Source organism: Pituophis catenifer, unplaced genomic scaffold, assembly GCF_029215685.1.
Source record: "Pituophis catenifer annectens isolate HBS135680 unplaced genomic scaffold, rPitCat1.0.hap2 SCAF_2, whole genome shotgun sequence".
Classification (NCBI taxonomy): Eukaryota; Metazoa; Chordata; class Lepidosauria; order Squamata; family Colubridae; genus Pituophis; species Pituophis catenifer.
The window spans coordinates 246,311,866-246,333,654 of NW_027256882.1; the positions used below are offsets into that span (position 1 = coordinate 246,311,866).

General features: G+C 39.5%; 1 protein-coding gene across 1 annotated transcript in view; it reads right to left on the reverse strand.

Annotated features, from left to right (window-relative positions):
- APC (APC regulator of WNT signaling pathway) overlaps window positions 1–21,789 on the reverse strand; it is a 92,355-nt gene that overhangs the window by 13,065 nt on the left and 57,501 nt on the right. Inside the window, exons 10-13 of the mRNA XM_070938740.1 lie at window positions 11,142–11,240; window positions 3,848–4,226; window positions 2,047–2,142; window positions 544–683 (exon numbers count right to left, since the gene is read on the reverse strand). Coding sequence (XP_070794841.1) covers window positions 544–683; window positions 2,047–2,142; window positions 3,848–4,226; window positions 11,142–11,240 — 714 coding nt within the window. The remainder of the gene's footprint in view (window positions 1–543; window positions 684–2,046; window positions 2,143–3,847; window positions 4,227–11,141; window positions 11,241–21,789) is intronic.

Below are 21,789 nucleotides of genomic sequence, written 5' to 3' on the forward strand. Positions count from 1 at the left end.
AAAACTACAGTAATAAACAAATGAGAACGACAAACATAATAAGTTAGAAGCAGTTTTTTTCTAGGTTTAAGAGAACATCTTAGCTGAGAATCCCCAAATCTAATTGAATACCAAAAGAGAGAAGATCCCCCCAAATAATGGGGGGGAGGGGAGGGGAGAGGAGAGAATCTGAAATAAACATCTCAAAAAATCACAATAAAGCAAGCACACTTCCAAATATAAATTAAAATAATTCATGGATAAGCAAAATTAACACATATAATTATAGATCAACATTCATTGCATAGAACAAGAGTAAGAGCATAATCTTTTTATTAAAAAGACAATTTTAATTAATGCAGCTACATGAATAAGATGAAACAAAAAGAACTGGATCTTAGCTCATAATTAGTTCACACAAGAAGAAAACTGCTGATGATATAATTCAGATGGCACCTAGATTCAGAGTTTACAACAAGACTTAAAATAGCAAGAATCAATCTGTGAAGTACAACAGCATCTATTACAATAAACAGAAATAAATCCAAAGAGATTAAAACCTACCTTATTGGCTACATCTCCAAAAGTTAAATTTGTCAGAGCCATTCCAGCATATCGTCTTAATGTGACACTATAATGGTCATTAGTAAGCCCATACATTTCACAATCTACCTGTAGCAATTCTGCAATGGCTTGTAAACCCCCTATTAAAATAATTGAAAGATTTGTTAGAAATATTTTGGTAAATATTTCTATTTTGGAGAATAAATATTGGCATATTTATTCTCCAAAATTCCTTTCTTAAAAGCGTTAATACATAAAAAGAAAGAAAAAACAAAAATTATTATTATGGCTTTATTGTATACAAGATAAATAAAACTAATCACTCTTGGAAAGAGCACATTCTTAGCTTTATAATCCTGGATTAGAGATATATGGTCAGTTTCTATTTATTGATTTAATGGAAACTCTAATGAATATTATTTTGTAGGGTTTAATGATTTATTTAAAATTTAGAATGAATTAATGTCTTGTATGCTCTAAATTTCAAATTTTATTGAATGTTCCAAATTTTCCTGTACGCCCCAAACTCCAAATTTTATCTTTTTAAGCCACCAGGAGTCATTAAGTGTGAGTTGGGCGACTATATAAATTTTCATTCATTCATACATATGTAAAATGTAAATATGAAGCAAGGGAATTGGGCTATGAACAAGTTCAGTAGCTGTTCTGGAAATTCCTGCTGGTTATTGATGTATGCATGTACAACCTTTGGGCTGAAACTGACAGTGAAGCAAGATAATTTAATAATTAAGTAAGTAAGTAAGTATATATAAATAAAATAATAGGTAATATAACAGTTGAATTAAATTGGTAGAAGAGCCTCTATGTGTGTAGGTGTCTATCTCTGCAAGTGTAGGTATATTTGTATGACCTCTGTGTTGGCATAATTCTAATATAGATTTTGGAATCTTTCTTTTGGCTAGCTTCCTTTATTTTATGGATAACATGAAAAACACCACATGGAACTATTCAAAACTGGATCCTAAAAAACTCTGAGAATTCAGTTATTTTTCCTTCTAAATACTAACTAAAGTTATCAAGTTGCATTTCTTGCTTTTTTAAAATAAAATAATCATTTAGCTTCATTTTGAGTCTTTTTCTAATACCATAGTAAGCTAACTTAAATTACTCCTGCATTTTATATTTTTAAACGTGGAAACTCAAAACAATTGCACTTTTTCTTTTTTTGGTGCATGTGTCAGAGCAAACTGAAACTGCCAGAGCACCAGATACATTCTGATTTATATTTCTCCCCTTATGGGTGTTTTACTGTACTGTCAGTATTTCCCCATTTTCACTAGTATGTTTTCACATAATAAGGAATTTTAAAAAGTGTATTCAATACTTCGAATAAACCTAATAACAACATTGATTTAATGTGGATTTGGAAACAATCAATTAACTTATATATCTGCTCCCTGCAAAAGAATGCCCTAACCTCCTTCTAACAACTGTATATTAAGGACAAAGTTTTACTTTTCTGCAATGTCATTTTTTTCTTACCAAGTTCATTCATTGCATGCCTATGCTCTTCATCAAATGAAAGCTTCATTAAAACACATACTGCAGGACAGATCTGATGGTCAACTGGAGCTGGCACTATGTCAGAACAAAAAAAATCATTTTCATTTAATGTATCAGTTGAAGAATGCAACAAAACCTTTAAAGTTACACTGTTAAACAATTTATTAAACAAATGCAGTCAAACAGATATACTTCTCTAAGCATTTGCAATGGGAAAAAAATTGAAGTCTGCCAGTTTTGCATCAGAAAGAATAACCAATCAGTTATAGCACTTCCAAAGTTGCTGTCAATGAACGTGATTCCTATTGCCAAAGGTCAACAGGGCCTGGCACTCATAATCACTTCCATGTAACTTCCAATTCACAAGTAGTCAACTTACAACTATTCATTTGGTGACTGTTTGAAATTACAATGGCACCGAAAAAAGGGATTAAGGACAGTTTTTCACACTTATGACTGTTGCAGCATCCTTGTTATGTGATAAAAAAACAGACACCTGGCAACTGGCTAATATTTATGATGGTTAAAGGATCATATGATCACCTTTTGTGATATTTTGACAAGCAAAGTCAATGGGGAAGCCAGATTCACTTAACAACCGTGTTACCAAGTTAGCAACTGTAATGATTCACCTAACAACTGTGGCAAGCAAGGTTATAAAATGTGATAAAACTAACTTAACAACAAAAATTTGAGGCTCCATTGTGATTGTATGTGAAGGATACCTGTAATGTAAAACTACACTGCTGACAGTAGTATGAAAACTGAGAACCAGTTAAACTATTAAAAGAGGGATAGAAAAGATACTAATGAACTGATGGATAAGGGCTGCTCAACACAAAATATTTGGATATTATAATAATTACAAAGTAACTTCCTTACATTCCTGGAATGCTCTATGTAAATCATGAAACTGGCCGCTTTCCATGTATTTCCAAGATAAACTGTTATGCAATCCTAGGAACTCTCTATGTTTAGTGGTATCTATGAATATGTCACCATTTTTCATTTTTCACAATTGCTTCAGACTTGAAAGGCCTATATTAAAATTGAAACAGGGTGTTTCAAATTTGGAATGCTTTGAGTTCAAAATATTTTGAGGCATCATTGGGAACTCCATAGTCCTTAGATATGAAGAGCTGCAATTGGTGTAATAACTGATTTTAATTATTATATCTTTGTTTCCATATCATATATGGAATTTCAGAGGCTAGTATATCAGAAGGAGTTTGGCAGCACCTTTTCCATCTAATGTATTTTATTTAAAGGCATATACTTTCACAAACTGCAACACCACAAACTAACACAACTCTCCTCTACAAATACTAGTTCAAAAAAGTAACAAGAAATCACTAAAAATTATAGTTGTATATATCTCTTGGATTATATCCAAACATTACTAATGTTGATTTTTAAAAATATTATCTGTTGCTCTGTGCAAAGGAATGTTTGAAGAAGTCAGTCATTGCAAACTGATATAATTACCATATAACTAAAAATTTAATTATTACAAGTGATTTCATACTTCACCTTATGCTGAAGTGTTAGAAATTTAGAAAATAAATTTTAGGAGTTAAAATTCCCAATCAACACAGAAATATATACTTTATAACAAAAATGACATGACCTAAAATAGATAAATTTTCCCATTCCCATTTGCACCTAGTATTTTGAACAGCCTGCTTGGAAAAAAATATTCCACAAATAGCCAGAGTTCAAAGCTGTTAACACCAAAGAATACTTCACAAAGGTTTTGAAACCTGAATTGCAACCAACATACTTGGATTTTTATCTTGGTCCATGCCCTGATCATGTGCTTCCTGCCATTCCCAACAAGTTTCACAGTAAGCTCGGATTTGTTCTAAAAGATGGAGAACACGTATTTCTCGTCTGCCTCGTTTATCATCAGGCTGGGAATGAATGATATTATGTAGTGCTGCACTGGCTCTGGCACGAGCCTCTTTACTTCCACGAGAGTTGCCCAACAACACAGAGTCTTTATCATTGCCATGCAAAAGTTGAATGAGAAGAGGAAGACATCCAGACTGGCGCATAGCTATGCAGCTATCCTGGGAGCTAGACATGGCTAGCAATGTTCGTGACATATCATCTTTATCATGAGTGCCCAACATTGACAGCAGTGAATACACCATTTCAACCTGCAAAGCAAATAGTTTTAAAACACCGTTATGTACAGTTAATGTGGATGGGATATACTAAAATGAATATTCTAGGGTGACTCCACTTATATGTGGTATATGAGTAATTTACATATAAATATTATTTATACCCACACAGAGGCAGAGATGGATGTAATGTAACGTAAGGTAACGTAACTTAATGTAACATGTTTATGTTCCAAATGAAAACTTACTTAAAAAGCTAAAGACAGAGCACAGTTCAGTAGTAATAATTTATGTGGGTAAACAAAGCACTCCAAAATAATTACGCATTAGCATTCAACTCAAACTATTAATTTGGCAATAATCAGATATTATACCATTTAACAATATTAACAGTATCATGACAGGCATAATAACTAGCTTTTTTATAAAACTGAAATAAGTATTAAAAAGTATGTTAGATGTTAAAACTTGATAGTTTTTACATATTACAAATAAGACAGCCAAGTTGGTCTAGCGCTTGTGTCTATCAGTCATCCAGGTCATGATTGTCCTAAAGGTGCTTTTTTCAAGAAACAACTAGATTTTCTTTGTTTTTCCTTGAAGACATTCTGCTTTTCATCCAAAAAGCTTCTTCAGTTAATGAAGAGGCTTCTTGGATGAGAAAGGAAATGTCTTCAAGAAAAAACAAAGAAAGTCCAGTTGCCTTTTGAATGAAGCACCTTTGGGTCTAGCGCTTCTAGTCCCATTTTAGGCATAAAAAGCTGGGCTTTGACTTTGGGCTAATCACTCTCTCTCAGCCTAATCCACCTCACAGGATTGTTGTAGTATGGAAAATAGGAGGAGGAAGGAATAATAGGGAAGTTAGTTGCCTTGAGTTATTTATAAACAATAATAAAGTTGGGATAAAACATTCAAATAAATAAAAAAAATTAATTTGGATTGAAATGTATTAATAAAAGCTGGTTGGCCTTTTGAAAATATATCATGGTTCTAAAATATTTCAAAAGCATCTGAAATGAAATTTTTCCCACAGGATACATGGTCCAGATGGATAAGAATAAAGAATTCATTGTTAAGTAAAAATTACACTATATTGCATGTATAAAGCTTGCTTTTAAAAACAAAATTACAAAATAAGGTTAGATTTGTTAATATTACATTTTGCATTATTGGAAAAACCAGAGACAAAGGTTAGAAGATTCCTAGAAATCTTCTAGTCCAGCCCCCTGCCAAGGACAAGAATGTTCAGACCATTGCGGACAAATGGCTGTCCAAGCTTGGATTGATGATGGAGCACCCAAGACTCCATGAGCCAGGATGTTCCACTACTTAATAGCATTAACAGTCAGGAAATTCCATGTTATTTCAAGTTTATCTCTCCCAAGTATGACCATTGGTTCTGGTCCTACCTTTTGGGAAATACATCTGTATCTTCTTGGCTGTCTTCCTTTCAAGTATTGGAGGACTGAATTCATGTTTTCTGCTCTTTTCTTTAGGCTAAATATTGCCAGTTCTTTTAACTGTTCTCTGTAGGATTCAGTCTCAAGCCTCTAACCTTCTTAATACCTCAGCATTTTTCTTGTATTGTGGTAATCAATACTGGATGTAACACTAAAGGTGTGTTCTGACCACTCCAGCAGAGATTGGAAGTATCACTTCCCATTATCTAATCCAACTTTTAATTGGTTTATTTGAAAGTTACAGAAAACTGCTGGCTCATGCTTAATCTGTGGTCTATCAGGATATCCAGATCCTTTTTATAAGTACTATTGCTGAGCCAGCTATTAGTTATCTGATATCTGTACAACTTATTTTTTCCTACTTAAATGGAGAATGCTACATTTCTCACAACTGAATTGCATTTTGTTGGAAAAGACCCAATGTTCAAATCTATTAAATTCCTTTTTACAGTGAATCTGTCTTTTGGGGTATCACCAAACCCAACTTCACAAATTATTGGATAAACAGAGATGATGACTTCAGAATTGTGAAGAATTGAAGCTGTATTTCTATTAAATAATGTTTTTAATACTGAATGGTATGTGTAACAAAACAGAAACAAATTTACATGCACATTTGCAATGACAGTTCCTATAGACTGAGAGGATTATCCTCGTGTCCCCCTATGAGACAAATATGTCCCATTATCCATTTTTAGAATATCCTCACTACACAGCCTTTCTTTTTTATACCAACCCCAAAATGAAGATACAGCTATACTTTTAAAGTAGCATTTTTCATAATCTCTCAACATAAATCTAGATGAACAAAAGAAATCCTCAATGGCTAGCATTTCTGGAAGTCTTATTGACCGCTTGAGGCTTCTGGAAATATTTCCGCACTCCTGTCTAGTCACTGGGTACTGCCTTCCACAGCCATTATTGCTTGGGCTGCAGGAGAAACCTCTCCTGTGTCAGCAAATACAAGTGCAGAAAGTTAGACTTTGAGCTCTTTATGGCAACTATATATTTCACTATAGTGCAGGAATGAAAGAACTGAACAAGCTTTACTGTTTCATGCAGACAAATCTTACGATCCAGGAATCAGAGTTCACTCTATAGTCTTGCGCCAGTCCAAAGGTCAATCAGAGAATCAGAACATGTTCAGGTGGTCATCTCTGAGACCAGAAAGATATTTGGTAACAGTAGTCAGACGCCAAAGCTCTTTTATAGCTCTGAGTCAGGCACATCTATCTTCCTGAGTCCTGCCTTTCTTTTAAGGAACCTCGCTGAACATTTCTGTTCTACTCACTTGATATTTGTGTGAAGGCTGAGGATCTTTTCCTGCTCAGGTTCTAGATCAGGTGATTAAGCCTGCTGCCACGCTTCTGTACCAGTAACTGATTACCTGACTTTATCTCTACCCTTGGATTAAACATTAAGCAAAATAAGCATGTGATTAATGCTTATTAATTAAGGGGGGACCAGAGTTTTTTCCTCCTAGCTACCATGATCTAAATTCTTTCATTGCCACATTCAATTTTAGTTTTCAGCACTTATGAAATTTTAATGTCTTGTCAGTGAATCAATGAAAGAGCCAAGAGGCACCACTGTTAGGCTTTGCTTAAGGCATCAGTTGGCCTTAATCTGGCCCTGCTTGTCTACTCCTTTGAACACATGTGAAGATATCTGAAAGACTGCTGGTTCCAAATCGCGGAGATCAGTACCAGTCGTGCCCTGCTCTTTCAATTCAGAGTCTGAATCTATTCAGTCCAGGATCTTAAAGGGAGATGAAGCATGAAACATTTCTACTGTTTTCATTAATTTTCCTGTGCTAATGTCATTTTGCAATTATCGATGCAATAATTTTGATTGTCAATTAATCACTCACTACAGCACTGCCACTCCCTGGCAGCATCTATTGTTTTGTTATATTTATGAGCTGGGTGAGATCAAAAGCATTCTGCCACTTTCCCCTTTTAGCCCTAGTGCCAGGAAGATCAGAGAACCTATTTATCAATCTTTTGGAAGACAGCTAAAACTCTGTCCAAAAATATCCAGCTGACAGGTTGGTAGGGCAGCATGTGGGCCAGGATGCAGCCGGAAAGTTATTCCTTCCTGTTTCACCCTGCAACCTCCTCTGCTACATATATATAATACTGGAGGATGCACATTAACTCTGCCATGAGGGAAAAGACCCTAGGAACAGCCAGTGGTACAAATTTGCCACAGTCATATGCTTTCTCATTATGTGGTAGAAATAAGACTCATAAGGCTTTTGATACCAAAGAATCAAAAGTACATTATCACCCACTATTCTTCTTTATACACAGACAAACTAGCTTGCACAAAGTTGGCCAGTCAACTTTCTCTTACTAAAGCCTGGCCATATATTTGCAAAACTGGTTCTGGCTGAAGTTTTATACTGTAATTAGTTTTGAAAAATCCTGAATTTATGGTAAAGTGGCAAAAGTTTGGAGGTGGGCAAATTTGTCTTTATCTGGAGAACACAGATCATAATGTCTGATATTAATACCTGGAAAAATTCTAGAGCAGATAAAGAGACTGATTTATAAATGGTCCTTGGTGCACACTGAGCCTGTTTTTTTGCATATGTTTCATTACCCAAACTAGATAACATCATCAATGCTAGTAAGGAGTGGGATTTGCTCTCAGTATATATTCTAGTGGCTTGTCCTGGGGTGGTCTTAGAGGTTCTTTGGGCTGTTTACTGTTGATCCTGGCATGAGGTTTCCCAGGGTCTTTCCACATATCATTACATCAGTATAGTACAGTGATAGCTAACCTTTTCAGGACCGAGTGCCCAAAGCATGTATGCGAATTTGCATGTGGTCCTGTGCATGGCCCCTGCATGAGCCCCCCCGCATGTGCGTGTGCCCTCCGCACGCGCCCTGCGCATGCGTGCATGGCTCTGCCTCTGTGCTCTGCCCCCCCTGCATGCGCAGCAGTGACCTGACGGCCGGCTGGCTGGCGGGACATGCATGTACATGTGCAGCAGAGCTGAACTGGGGCAACGGCTCGCATGCCCACAGAGAGGGCCTGTGTGCCACCTGTGGCATGCATTCCATAGGTTCGCCATCACGGGTATAGTAGAAGACAGAACAAAAATTCTGTCTTAACAGATCAGTTAAATGGGCTGGTAATAATAATGCAACTGAACAGAATCAAAAACAAAACATTTCATTTAGGAAACAAAATTCAAATGGACAGATATAGGATAGAGAATATAATCTCAGACTTGATAACATTGTAAAAAAGGTTTTGTAATATTGTTGATTGAAAACTGAATATGAATCAGCAGTGTAATGTGGTTATCAAAAATGCAAATACAAATGATAGAAAACATTTCATCTTTTTTTTCTATAAATCAGCTCCCTCCTTGAATGTGTGTTCAGTCCTGGCTATCACACTTTGAAGACTCAAATAAAATGGAACAAGTTTAGAGAAAAGCAACGAGGGCAATCGGAGAAACTTGAAACTTGGCACAATAAAGAAATACTGAAGGAACTGGGAATAATGCAAGATAGCCTTCTTCAAATTTCTTGAAGGACACTACGCAGAAGATCAAGATATTTCATCCAAAAATGCATTTCGGCAACAAAAAAACATTGAATTCGAAGTAGTAAAAGTAACCTGATAGTACCATCACATAAGCAGAGAAATGGTGGATTGTCTTTTATTGTATATGTTAAAAGCAGACTAAATAGCCATCTACTGAGAGACTATTAATTCCTGCACCAAGCAGGGAACTGGAGTCTGGAGACTGGGCTCTTTTAACTGTATCATTTTAGGATGAAACTCTACCAAGGGACCCCCTCCCGCCCAACAATTAGGGATGGCAACTGAGTAACTTTAGGATGAGAATATATTAGTAAGCACAGTGCACGTAACAGGTTTAAATCTTACAGCTGTGCAGAACTGCAAATTTAATTACACTGACTATAGTAGAATATGCAAATTTTACATAGCAAACACTTAAGTAAATTGAAATCTAAAACATCTGGATGGTATCAGCTTGCCCTTGATGGTACCAGCATTAAAAGAGCATATGCATAATCTGATGACTCATTCAACTTCTTTCAGGATGTATATTAAAATTGTGTTATAGGTACTGTTAGACCTGAAAATAACTATTAAAAATAATATTGACCACTAACTCTATATACCAGGTGTGCATTTTTGGAGTTATATATTAATTACGGCCATCTTCAGGTTGCTTAATTATAATAAAAGTTGAACCCTATGCCTCTATCTATACATTTCACCCTAAAGTGAAAGTGTTTTTTCAACTATTCAGCTTTTTGTATTTTTCTGTATCTATTAAATGACTGCTTCAATAATCTTAAAACCCCAAATTTTATGAATGTTATAAATCATTACTAAACACAAAACAGTGCATTTTTAAAAGTAGGATTACAATTGTTTAAAAGCATCCATATAAATTATTAAAATATCCCAGAGCAGCAGACTATTCCATCTATTAAAATCTCTTTCATAGTTTAAAAAAAAAAAGAGTCCATTTATCTCCAAATAGATACTCTTCATTTTCACAGCTATTTCTCTGAATTCACAAAGCAGAATGGGACTAGAGCAGGGATCACCAACCTTTCGGACCTCAGGGATCACTAAATTCATAATTTTAAATCCTGTGGACCACTAATATGATCTGCCTAATGACTAGGTGGGGGGGGGTGGCTAGGTGGTCATGTGACTGAGTAGGCTTGGCCAACTCAATGTCACTCATGTCAAGGGGTGCCTCGCCAGCTTCTACTCGCTACTCCCCTCCCAGCCACTCCTCACCTGCTGGCCCAGGCTCCTCAGGGCCCCAACAGGAAGCAGTTGTTGAAGCTAAGCAGCCACCACGAGAAAGAGTTGGCAAAACAGCTGGCTCAGTTGAAATTGGATCTGACCGAGAAGGAGGCTCAGCAGAAGCACCTCACTGAGGATTACAAGCATAGGCTTTCCAAGTTGAGGGAAGACCTGAGGGTGTGCAGGGCCAGGTACTGGCGCCTGAAGGCTCAGCGGGCTGAGATGGTCAGCCAGTTCCAGGCCATGATGCAGTCCCACTGGTATGAAACCTTTTGGCTCTTCACCACCAGTGGCACTTCCCTCTAGCCTTTGTTGAAAGCCCTGTACCAGGAGGCTGAAGCAGACCCCAAGTTGGAATTTCTGCCCCCCTCCAACCCACCCAAAAAGACCCTGAAGGGGGAGTCTCTCTGCAGCAACACAAATATTCATTGCACATATCTGTCCCAGGGGCTGTAGTTTGTCGACCGCTGATTTAGTGCAATATAAAAAAATGCAAATAATTTTTCTGCGGACCACCAAATTTTCTCGCGGACCACCAGTGGTCCACAGACCACCAGTTGGTGACCGCTGGACTAGAGCATCCATTACTGATTATAAATTGAGATAGGTCAATGCAGATGTAAAATATATTTTAATTATAAAATGGAGAATTAGCAAATCTACAGAAAACTTTGGTTACCTTGGTACCCAAATGACTGGTGAGTCTTCGAGGAACAGAGTAATTACTATTAGAACTCATAACACTGGCTGTTTCATGGTCCATCCGAGCAGTTGAACTCTGTAAGTTTAAGAAATAGGGTTATAAGGGAGTTAAAATATTAGCACAATGCAAATGTGGAACTTACTGTTACAGTAAATAAGAAGTCAACTCAGTAAATATCTCATTATTTTTGTATATATATTTTACTGAACTATGATTATCAAACATTATCAAGTAACAAAATAACATAAATCCAAGATGCATAGATATAAAATATATAGAAAATATTTTTAAAATCTATTTAAAAGTAAAGAGTTAGGTACTGTAGATATACAAATTTACCATAAAAGTTATCACATTATAGCCTGCCCTATTGCTTTTGAAATAAACTATAAAACCCATCCAATCCTGATAGAATTGTGGGTCCTGCTTCTGATGTTTTATTATTTTAATAATGTCTATGATTTTTTTTGTAAATTAGCAATTGAACTGGATTTGTTAATCCACATCTTAACTGTTAAGAGATTTTCAATGTTGGGCAATTATTATTTTATCTGCTAAAGTTAAATAGATAAATAAGCTTATTGTTAAGCGTGAGACCTGGTCTTGTAAATAAATGCAGTAAATTTAAATCTGAAAAGCATTTGATTGTTTATTTAATAGCAATACTTAATTCTACAAAAATGTTATGCCATAAGAGCATACCTTTATCGAATGAATATCACAACTGAAATTGAGGCCACTTTTTGGACAACCTCACCAACAATTGGAAAAAAAGTCTGATATATGTGTGCCAATCTAAATGGAGTCAAGTGCCAGCAATGTATAATCTTCCACTGCAGTTTTTCCATTGGAGCTCATATCTTATTGTTTAGATTTTTATTCGATATGTTATAACAAGCCAGTATAGTATAGAAGAAAAAAAAACATTTCCCACTTATGCAAAGAGGTCCTTTTGTAGGATTTTATTTTCAATTGACTGATTGTTTAAATGCTGTCAGTTCAGTGTTGACTCTTAGCAACCAGATAGATTTTCTCCATCATTATCTGCCCCTAACGTGGTCTTTCAGATATTCTACTGTGTTTCCCCGAAAATAAGACATGTCCGGATAATAAGCCCAATCGGGCTTTTCAGCACATGTGATAAACCCCCTCCCAAAAATAAGCCCCCCACCAACTACTTACACGCATGCACAGCCGGTCCCGCCATTTCCTCTGGTTGCTTGCTGCGCAACCAAAATGAGTTGAGGAGGCGAGGCTGGAGGGGGGAGACATGCCCTCCCCTCCCTGTTCTTTGTGCCAACACGTCCCACCCCACCCCAATGGCAACAGCAGCCTGGCTGCTTCTCTTCCCCGCTGTCTCTTTATCGAGAGGGGTGGCAGGTGGGGTGGGGGAGAAGCAAGATGTGTGGAACGAGATGTGACTCCCCTTGCTGTCTCTTCTTCAACCCCCTCGCCGGGCATGGCATGGCAGGGCTCCTGCCCCTTGCTTAGCCACCTGCCCCCTTTAGGGATGCAATTTGAGAGTGGCAGATGGGGCGGGCGAGAAGCGGGACGCAGGTCTTACCTTTCAAGCTCTGTTGCTTTCCTTGATGTTGTGTCCAGGGAAACACGTTGTAAAAGAAAACCTTCTTGCGAGTCTGAGAAGTGTGATTGAACTCGTGAGAAGGCTTTCTTTTACAGTGCGTTTCCCTGGTCACAATGGCGAGGAATGCAACGAAGCTGAAAAGGTAAGATGCACATCCCACTTCTCACCCGCCCTACCTACCACCCTCAAATTGCATCCCTAAAGGGGGCGGATGGCTAAGCAAGGGGCAGGAGCCCTGTCATGCCTGGAGAGGGGTGAAGAGACGGCAAGGGGAGCCACGTCCCACCCCACCTGCCACACCTCTCAATAAAGAGATGGCGGGGAAGGGAAGCAGCTGTTGCCATTGGGATGGGATGTGTTGGGCTGCTCGGCTGGCGCAAAGAACAGAGAGGAGGCAACAGCAGTGACAGGACATCCAGTCCCATGCTCACTGCCTCCTGCACCCCAAAAATAATTAGACCCCCCCTGATAATAAGGCCAAGCCCTTATTTTGGTCTTGTTATAGGGGATATAGACATGGAACCCTTGTCATGGACTGACCACTCACTTCTTCGCCTGGATCTTCGAACCGCTGCCCCCCGCCGCAGGGAGGCGGACCCAATTAGATGGATCCGCCCCAGGCGCCTGATGGATCCTGATAGGTTCCAGATGGAGCTTGGGCCATTTCCTGAGGATCTAGCACATGACTCGGCCGAGGACCTAGTAGCCGCCTGGGATCGGGCGGCTGGTGGGGCCTTGGACCGAGTCGTGCCTTTGCGGCCTCTGACCCGGTGCCGATCCCGGGCGGCTCCTTGGTTTACTGAGGAGCTGAGGGAAATGAAGCGCCGGAAAAGACGCCTGGAGAGTGGTTGGAGGGCCAGTCTCGCTGAATCTGATCAAACACTGGTAAGGTCGCATATTAAGGCCTACCTAGTGGTGATAAAGACGGCAAAGTTTAATTTCCGCCTCAATTGCATCATCAGGGAATCGTCCGGCTGCCCTGTTTAGGGTGACCCGCTCCCTGCTCCATCCGGGAGTGCGGGAGGATCCCTTGGAAGGCAGGGTGGAGGATTTCGGACAATACCTGTATGACAAAATCGCTCAGATCCAGGGGGATTTGGACTCTGACTGGGTAGATCAGGGCAGGGTGACAAGGAATAGTCTTGAGAATGTTATCTGGGAGGAGTTTGATGCTGTGACTCCCGACGATGTGGACAGGATTTTGGGGAGACTTAGTACGGCCACATGTTTACTGGACCCATGTCCCTTCTGGTTGGTACTGGCTTCCCGGGAGGTTACACGAGGCTGGCTCCAGGGTGTTATCAATGCTTCATTGAGTGAGGGTTACTTCCCCACTGCCTTGAAAGAGGTGGTGGTGAGGCCTCTCCTCAAGAATCCGTCCCTGGATCCGGCAATATTGGCCAACTACCGTCCTGTCTCCAACCTTCGCTTTATGGCGAAGGTTGTTGAGAGTGTGGTCGCGCAACAGTTTCCACAATTCCTGGAGGAAACATCTTATCTCGATCCGTTCCAGTCGGGTTTCAGGTCTGGGCACAGCACGGAAACGGCATTGGTCGCGTTGGTTGATGATCTCTGGAGGGCTCGGGACAGGGGTTGCTCCTCTGTTCTGGTCCTGTTAGATCTCTCAGCGGCTTTTGATACCATCGACCATGGAATCATGCTGCACCGGCTGGAAGAGTTGGGGGTGGGAGGCACCATGTTGCGGTGGTTCTCCTCCTTTCTCTCCGACCAGTCGCAGTTTGTGTTGGCAGGGGGGCAGAGGTCGACCTCGAGGCCTCTCATCTGTGGAGTGCCGCAGGGATCGGTCCTCTCGCCCCTTCTGTTCAACATTTATGTGAAGCCACTGGGTGAGATCATCCGTGGCTTCAGGGTGAGATACCACCAGTACGCTGATGACACCCAGCTGTACATCTCCACCCCAGGCCACCCCAACGATGCCCTTGAAGTGATGTCCCAGTGCCTGGAGGCTGTGCGGATCTGGATGGGGAGGAACAGGCTCAAGCTCAACCCTTCCAAGACTGAGTGGCTGTGGCTCCCGGCATCCCGATATAGCCAGTTGACTCCATCATTGACTATTGGGGGCGAGTCTTTGGCCCCCACAGAAAGGGCTCGCAATCTGGGAGTCCTCCTGGATATGCAGCTGTCCTTGGAGGAACGGCTGTAACCAGGGGGACCTTCTTTCAGGTTCGCCTGATTCGCCAGTTGCGGCCCTTTCTTGATCGGGATTCCCTGTGCACAGTCACTCATGCCCTCGTCACCTCTCGCCTTGACTACTGCAACGCTCTCTACATGGGGCTCCCCTTGAAGAGGACCCGGAGGCTCCAACTGGTCCAGAATGCACTAGGGCAGGTAGTGACGGGAGCAGCATGGCGCTCCCATGTAACACCGCTCCTGCACGAGCTGCACTGCCTCCCGGTGGTCTTCCGGGTGCGCTTCAAGGTGTTGGTCATCACCTTTAAAGCACTCCATGGCATAGGGCCTAGCTATCTTCGAGACCGCCTGCTGCTACCGACGACCTCCCATCGACCCGTGCGCTCCCATAGAGAGGGCCTCCTCAGGGTGCCATCAGCCAAACAATGTAGGCTGGTGACCCCCAGGGGGAGGGCCTTCTCTGTGGGGGTACCTACCCTCTGGAATCAGTTGCCCCCAGAGATAAGGAGAATCCAAGACCTCAGCGCCTTCCGCCGTGCCCTTAAAACCCACTTTTTCCAGCAAGCCGGGCTGGCTTAAGAAGAAATTTTAAAATGTTTTAATTGGTTTGTGATTTTTAATTTTTGGGCCAAATTTATATATATTTTAATTGTTTTTTAATATTTGTATTTCATGTTCTTAATTCTGGCTGTACACCGCCCTGAGTCCTCAGGGAGAAGGGCGGTATATAAATTGGAAATAAAATAAAATAAATAAATAAAATAAAAATGGTGGGGGTGTCAAAACAAAACAAGACTCTATCTTATTTCTGGGGAAACATCGTACCAGTACATCTATCACCTTTTAAATGAATCCATTCCACCTTTTTATTGAATGAGTGGGAATAACATAGCTCCCAGATGGACAAATATTCTGCAATATAAGGTAGAACTAATGATTTCAAAGCTTTTCAGGAGTCACATGGATAGGTAGAACTGGATATATGCAGAACAACAAGACCTAAAGCCAAGACACACCATTATATCAGCTTACAGCAGGGAAATAGAAATCTTGATTTCTAAAAATAATTTATTAGCAGAGTAAAGGGGATGGCAGAGTTCTAAAATAGGGCTGCTGTTTTAAAGAGTGTCTTCCAGAGGCGGAAAAAAGCAGTATAAATGAAATAAAACTAAAGAGAGAAATATTAAGGTGAAACTGCATCAATATCAGTAAATATCAGTTGCATAAATAAAAAGAAAAAAATCCATTAAACAATAGGAGGTATTGATTATAACAGCATCAAACAAAATAATATGTGAGCTTTGCAAGGGCACAGCTATTTTACATCACAGAAATAACTACGGATTTTGATGTCAAAAAATATTTATTTCCCAACTGTTATTTTTCTAAATAACTTAAGGCAGTGAACACACATACTTCTTCCACCTCCTCCTTTTTTCCCTACAACAACAATAATTCACTTCGGCTGAACCGATTGTTAAATTGCTGACTGGCCCCACCCCAACCACTGGGGGTTGCCATTCAGGGTGGGGAAGCTGCAGGGGCATGCCTGGGAACTGTGCTGATCAGCTGGGAGGCTGCAAATGGACCAGCGGAGCCCATCAGCTGGGAAGCTGTGAATGAACCAACCGATCAGCTGGGAGGCTGTTCTCCCCCACTGCAGTCAGTTTTTAGCCTGGAGAGCTTCCTGCAAACTCCTGCAGCAACCACCCTTCCCTCACTAACTTGCTTTCCAGCTCAGTTCTCTGGCATGCAGGGCAACAAAAGACCATGTGAATGCCACTTTAAAAAAAAAAAACTTCAATCAGACCTTCCAACTTCGTGATATCTTTTTTCCCCGAGAAGTTGGAAGGTCTGGCTGAAGTTTTTTTTTAAAAAAAACTGGTAGTCGCATGATCTTCTTTTGTTGCCCTGCAAGGAGGAGAATGGAGCTGGAAAGCAGGTTAGTGAGGAAATGGTAGTTGCTCTGGACTGATGTGGAAGTGGAGATTTTGCATTATGATTGCTCATAAGTAAGTAGGAACCAGTAAAAGGAATGGAAAAATCTTTATCTGTGGATCAGCGTTTTTTTAGTCTTGGCAGATTTAGATGCTGCCTGGGGAATTCTGGGAATTAAAGTCCATGCACCTTAAAGTTGCAAAAGTTGAGAAGCATGGGTCTACACTAGAGTTTAGGATTTTCCATTCCTGTTTTATTTAGAGTTTGGTGCAATTAAATATATCAGTTATGGTTTCCTTAACAAATAGTAAGTAATTAAAGCGATATGAACCATTACTGGACTTTTTGTGAGAAACTGAAATAAAAGTTGATCTGTGCTTTGATAATTAGATATGGGGTTATGGAAATAATGTAGACAAATGTTAATCTTAAAGTAAGAGTTTGATATATTTTGTACTTATATCTGTACCAAAGAAACTTGGAAGTCATTCTTTTTCGGTTTTCCTTCTTTTCCTCTTTCTTTCTTACACTTTCACTCTTTTTCTTTCCTGAGCCTTTTCTTTTTTCAAATCTGTTTTTTATTTGTTTATCCCTTAGCTTTGTATTTTTTTGATGTATGAAGGATCAAATACTCTGCCATTATAATTCTACATTCCTTATTTACAGAAATCGTATCAAAATTTAGGATGAAATCCACTGGGAGTCATCTCATATAAGGCAGGCTCTGAGTCCCTCTAACCCAGTGGCTCTCAACCTTCCTAATGCTGTGACCCTTTAATACAGTTCCTCATGTTGTAGTGACCCCCAACAATAAAATTATTCCTAAGACCATTGAAAATATGTGTTTTCCTATGGTCTTAGGCAACCCCTGTGAAAGGGTCATTCGACCCCCAAAGGGGTCCCGACCCACAGGTTGAGAACCACTGTTCTAACCAAAAAATGTTTATCGATAGAAGAGAATATTTGTAGCTCAGGGTTGAACTGTGATGTCCTTGGTGCTCTCTGAGCTTGATGGTTTTCTTGAGATTTTTCATTATCAAACTAGGTAACATCATCAGTACTAGAAGGGAGTGGAGTTTGCTCTTATTTTCATATACTAGTGGCTTCCCCTGTCAGTGTTAATCAGTTGCTTCACAAACAGTGTTTTGATTGGTGCCAGGTCTCTACAGCCTCAGGCTATTCTGCACCCCACCCTCAAATGTTCTTTAAAATACAGTTTCCCAGCATTCTTTTAGGAACCTCCAACATGCAAACTGTGGTTACTCATCCTAAAATGAATCCTCTTTACCTGGAGCTTCAAAATTTGCTGTTTGCTAGGAAGATGTGTAGCTAAAAGTCAGTCTACATTTAGTGTACATCTGACTTTGGGGATATTTCTTCATAACCAAACAAAAGTGTATTTTCTGTGCAGTTCACATCCCTTGCTCACTGGATCTGGATGTCACAAAGCAAAGCCCACATTTTGTAATTAACTCCCATGCCCTGTTTTGCCTGGCAGAGTGCTGCAGGAGGCTGAGTACTGCCACACCCACCCAGCCAGTTATTAGGGCACAGAACCGGTTGTTAAAAAATTTGCAGCCCACCACTGCTCCAAGGTATCTTCTGATTCTAAAGCCCCTTCTTTGTGGCAGCCCCCCAAAAGCCTGTTTTGTGACCTGCCTATCACACTCTTGGACAAAACATGTGAGCCATTTCCTCCTTTCAGTGGTCCATGAAAGTACATCTATAGTATGTAGATGCAGAAATAAAAGTCGAAAAAAGGTGAACAACATTTTTACACAACTAGAGATACGTTGAGGCCAGGTGTGACAAGGAGTGGCTGGGAAGGGAGGGCTGGCCAAGGTGCCCCTCAACGTGAGTGATGTCGAATTGGCCATGCCCACACAGTCACATGACTACCCAGCCACACCCACAGAACCAGTTGTTAAAAAATTTGAATCCCACCACTGCTCTGAGGTGGAAGTTGTCACAACTCACAGTCTCTTGGTTTCTAGCCTGGTGCCTTAACCACTAGACCAAACTGGTTCTTATCATCAAATTTGGTTTGCATAAAGTTCTGTGTTTCGCGTAACTTTGATTGACATGAAAAGGAATTGCATGATAGGCATCATATGCATATTAGAGTAGTATCTGTCAAAAGCCTCAACTCCAGCTGAATTGTTTGTAATTAATTGTACTAGGACCAGGAAATCCCAAAGATAGCAGCCTAAAAAACATTTTGGGAGATGCAAGATACCGCTGTACTTTGCCAAGAAAATTATATGGATTTGTCCATAAAGTCACCAGAAGTTGAGTTCAACTTGAAGATGGCCTTACATACAATTCTACTATGAAACACACCAATGGAAGATAGTTAATGGTATCCTCTTCCCCCTAAGAAGGACCCCATATTATTTCAGGGGATCCTCTTGAACTAGGGTAGTTTGCCATAGATAACCTAAAAGAAAAGAATAATTGCTCAAAGATTCCCTGAATAGAAGCTTTAATTTCTGACTGTCTAAGAAACTAAATACCTACCACTAGAAGAAGAGAGAAAACCACTATCTGTTTCAACAATTCTCTGGATCTGAGTCACTAAAGGCAGAACTAGTATTAATATCAAATATATAATAAAATAGAAGCAATCAAAGCTCAATTACAGAACATTAATATTCAGGGAAGAAGTTAAAACACTATTTTTCCACAGAGCCTTCCAAGAATGAAGTTTTATTATGCTGTGGTTGAATTAGCTGATGATTATCTGGGAAGTGATGATTGCATCTGATGTTACAACAGTTTATTTTGCTTTTAGTCTGTGATTTTGTATGGTTTTGAATTATTGTACAGGGTAAACAACCCAAAGCTATGGATTTCTTTATTTTCAATAATCATAGACTGTCCCAATTGTAAGACTGTGGGCAGAGTACAAAAAAGGTGTATAAGAACAGAAGATATCAAAAGTAAAAGCAAAATATGCAAAAATGGAATGGCTATATTAAGTCAACTATGACCAAATATGATAGAAACTTTTCATTGACTTGAGAAATATTAAGAAAGAAAGAATGTTGCATATTTCTCCAGGAAAACAGATTCTAGTTTAAGTGGTCACTACACAGAAGGCTTGTCATTTAACCCAGGAGTCTCCAACCCCTGGTCCATGGCCCAATACTGACCACAGCTCATTTAGAACCGGGCCGTGAAAGTGGTGAGTAAGTGCCAGGGGTGGGTTCTAATTTTTTTTACTACCGGTTCTGTGGGCGTGGCTTATTTTGTGGGCGTGGTTTGATGGTCATGTGACAATTCTTTAGGATTTAGCAGAGGTACTGGTCTACCAGGCTTTTAACTGCTTGCAGAGCTGTACCGGTCTACTCATATGTTTTTGGAGGCACCGGTCTACTCATTTGTTTTTGGAGGCACCAGTCTACCCATTTATTTTTGGAGGCACCGGTCTACTCATTTGTTTTTGGAGGCACTGGTCTACCTATTTGTTTTTCAAGCGCACTGGTTTACCACCACACTGCCTTTTTAACATTGATCAGCTGTAGGGCGGCCCTTTGAAGCCTGGCGGCAAGAGTTTAAACAGTTTTTTTCCTTCTAGCCGATCAGCTGGGACTCGTGAGGCAGCGAATAGATTGGGCCAAATAAAAGGTAAGAATAACGCGGGGGAGGGGCGGGAGGGCCCAGCTCCCGAACAAACAGAACCGGTTCAGTGACGTCATATCATCACTGCTACTGGCTCAGCTGAACCGGGCCGAACCGGGAGGAACCCACCACTGGTAAGTGCATGTGCACGCGCAAAGCTGCATTTGTGAAAGTGGCACATCCGTGCAAAACCATTCCTTTCCCCTGAGCTGCCTCCGCCTCCATCAGTCTGCCAAGCCAGAAAGATTGGAGACCACTGATCTAACCCAAATTCTAAGCACTTCCTGCAAGAAGGATTCCTAACAGACCTTCTCCAGGTGACTGGACTGAATATTTTTGGGAAGTCAGTATCCCAGTACAACAGCATTTATGTCTCTGTTGATGATAACCAGCACTTTGAATAAAACTGAGAAACCTATTTTTAACCATTAGAGGGACCACAAAATTGAGGCAGCATACTAGCTGTACAAATAAATAACTGAATTACTTTGTATAGATACTCACCTTTTCAATAACTTTACTTTTGCTATCTGAACATTATTACTGCTCTGACTTACTTTTACATTTTTTAATCCAATGCTTTTATCACATCTCATTTTAAGCCACCTCATTTTTAATGTTATTTTCTATAAAAATGATCAAATAAAAAAAATAAAAATTCACACATTGAAATCTTGTTATGATGGTATGATGGAACTTTTCTGATTAAAAAGGAAAGCTGCTTAAAATTCATTTGCTGGTTTGAGATACACAAATAATCAAAATAAAATGTGGTAAAGCAACAAGAACAAAGACAAATAGTTATGTTATTTATAATAATATGCCCTCCTGACTTTTTTTTACTTTTAAATTAAGTTTGCATTAGGATTTAGCAATGGATCTTTGTTGTTCCAAAACAGCAGAGAAAAAGAATAAAATTAAAAATACATTTTAGCCATATCTGGTACATAATACTAGGAAGTCTTAGTAGCATTACATAAAATCAATTCTAGGTATATATATATATATGTATCTAAAGGGATTTAAACAATTTTACAGATTTATAAAAATTGATTTATGAAAACCAATTATAATAATTACAATATATATAATATTATATATTAGTGTAGAGATTCCAAAGCATATTATAAAGGACTCTTGAAAGCAAAATGCAGATTTATATTAAATTAGATAATCCCTGCCATGTATATAGCAGGGCTGGACTATATCCAAATTAATACAGTCTACAACACTTATTTAAAAATATATCCCCTTTCAACATTCCCCGAGAATGATAAAATTATTAGGTTTACAAAATTCCACCTTTTGAGAAAAACAAATCTATTTCAA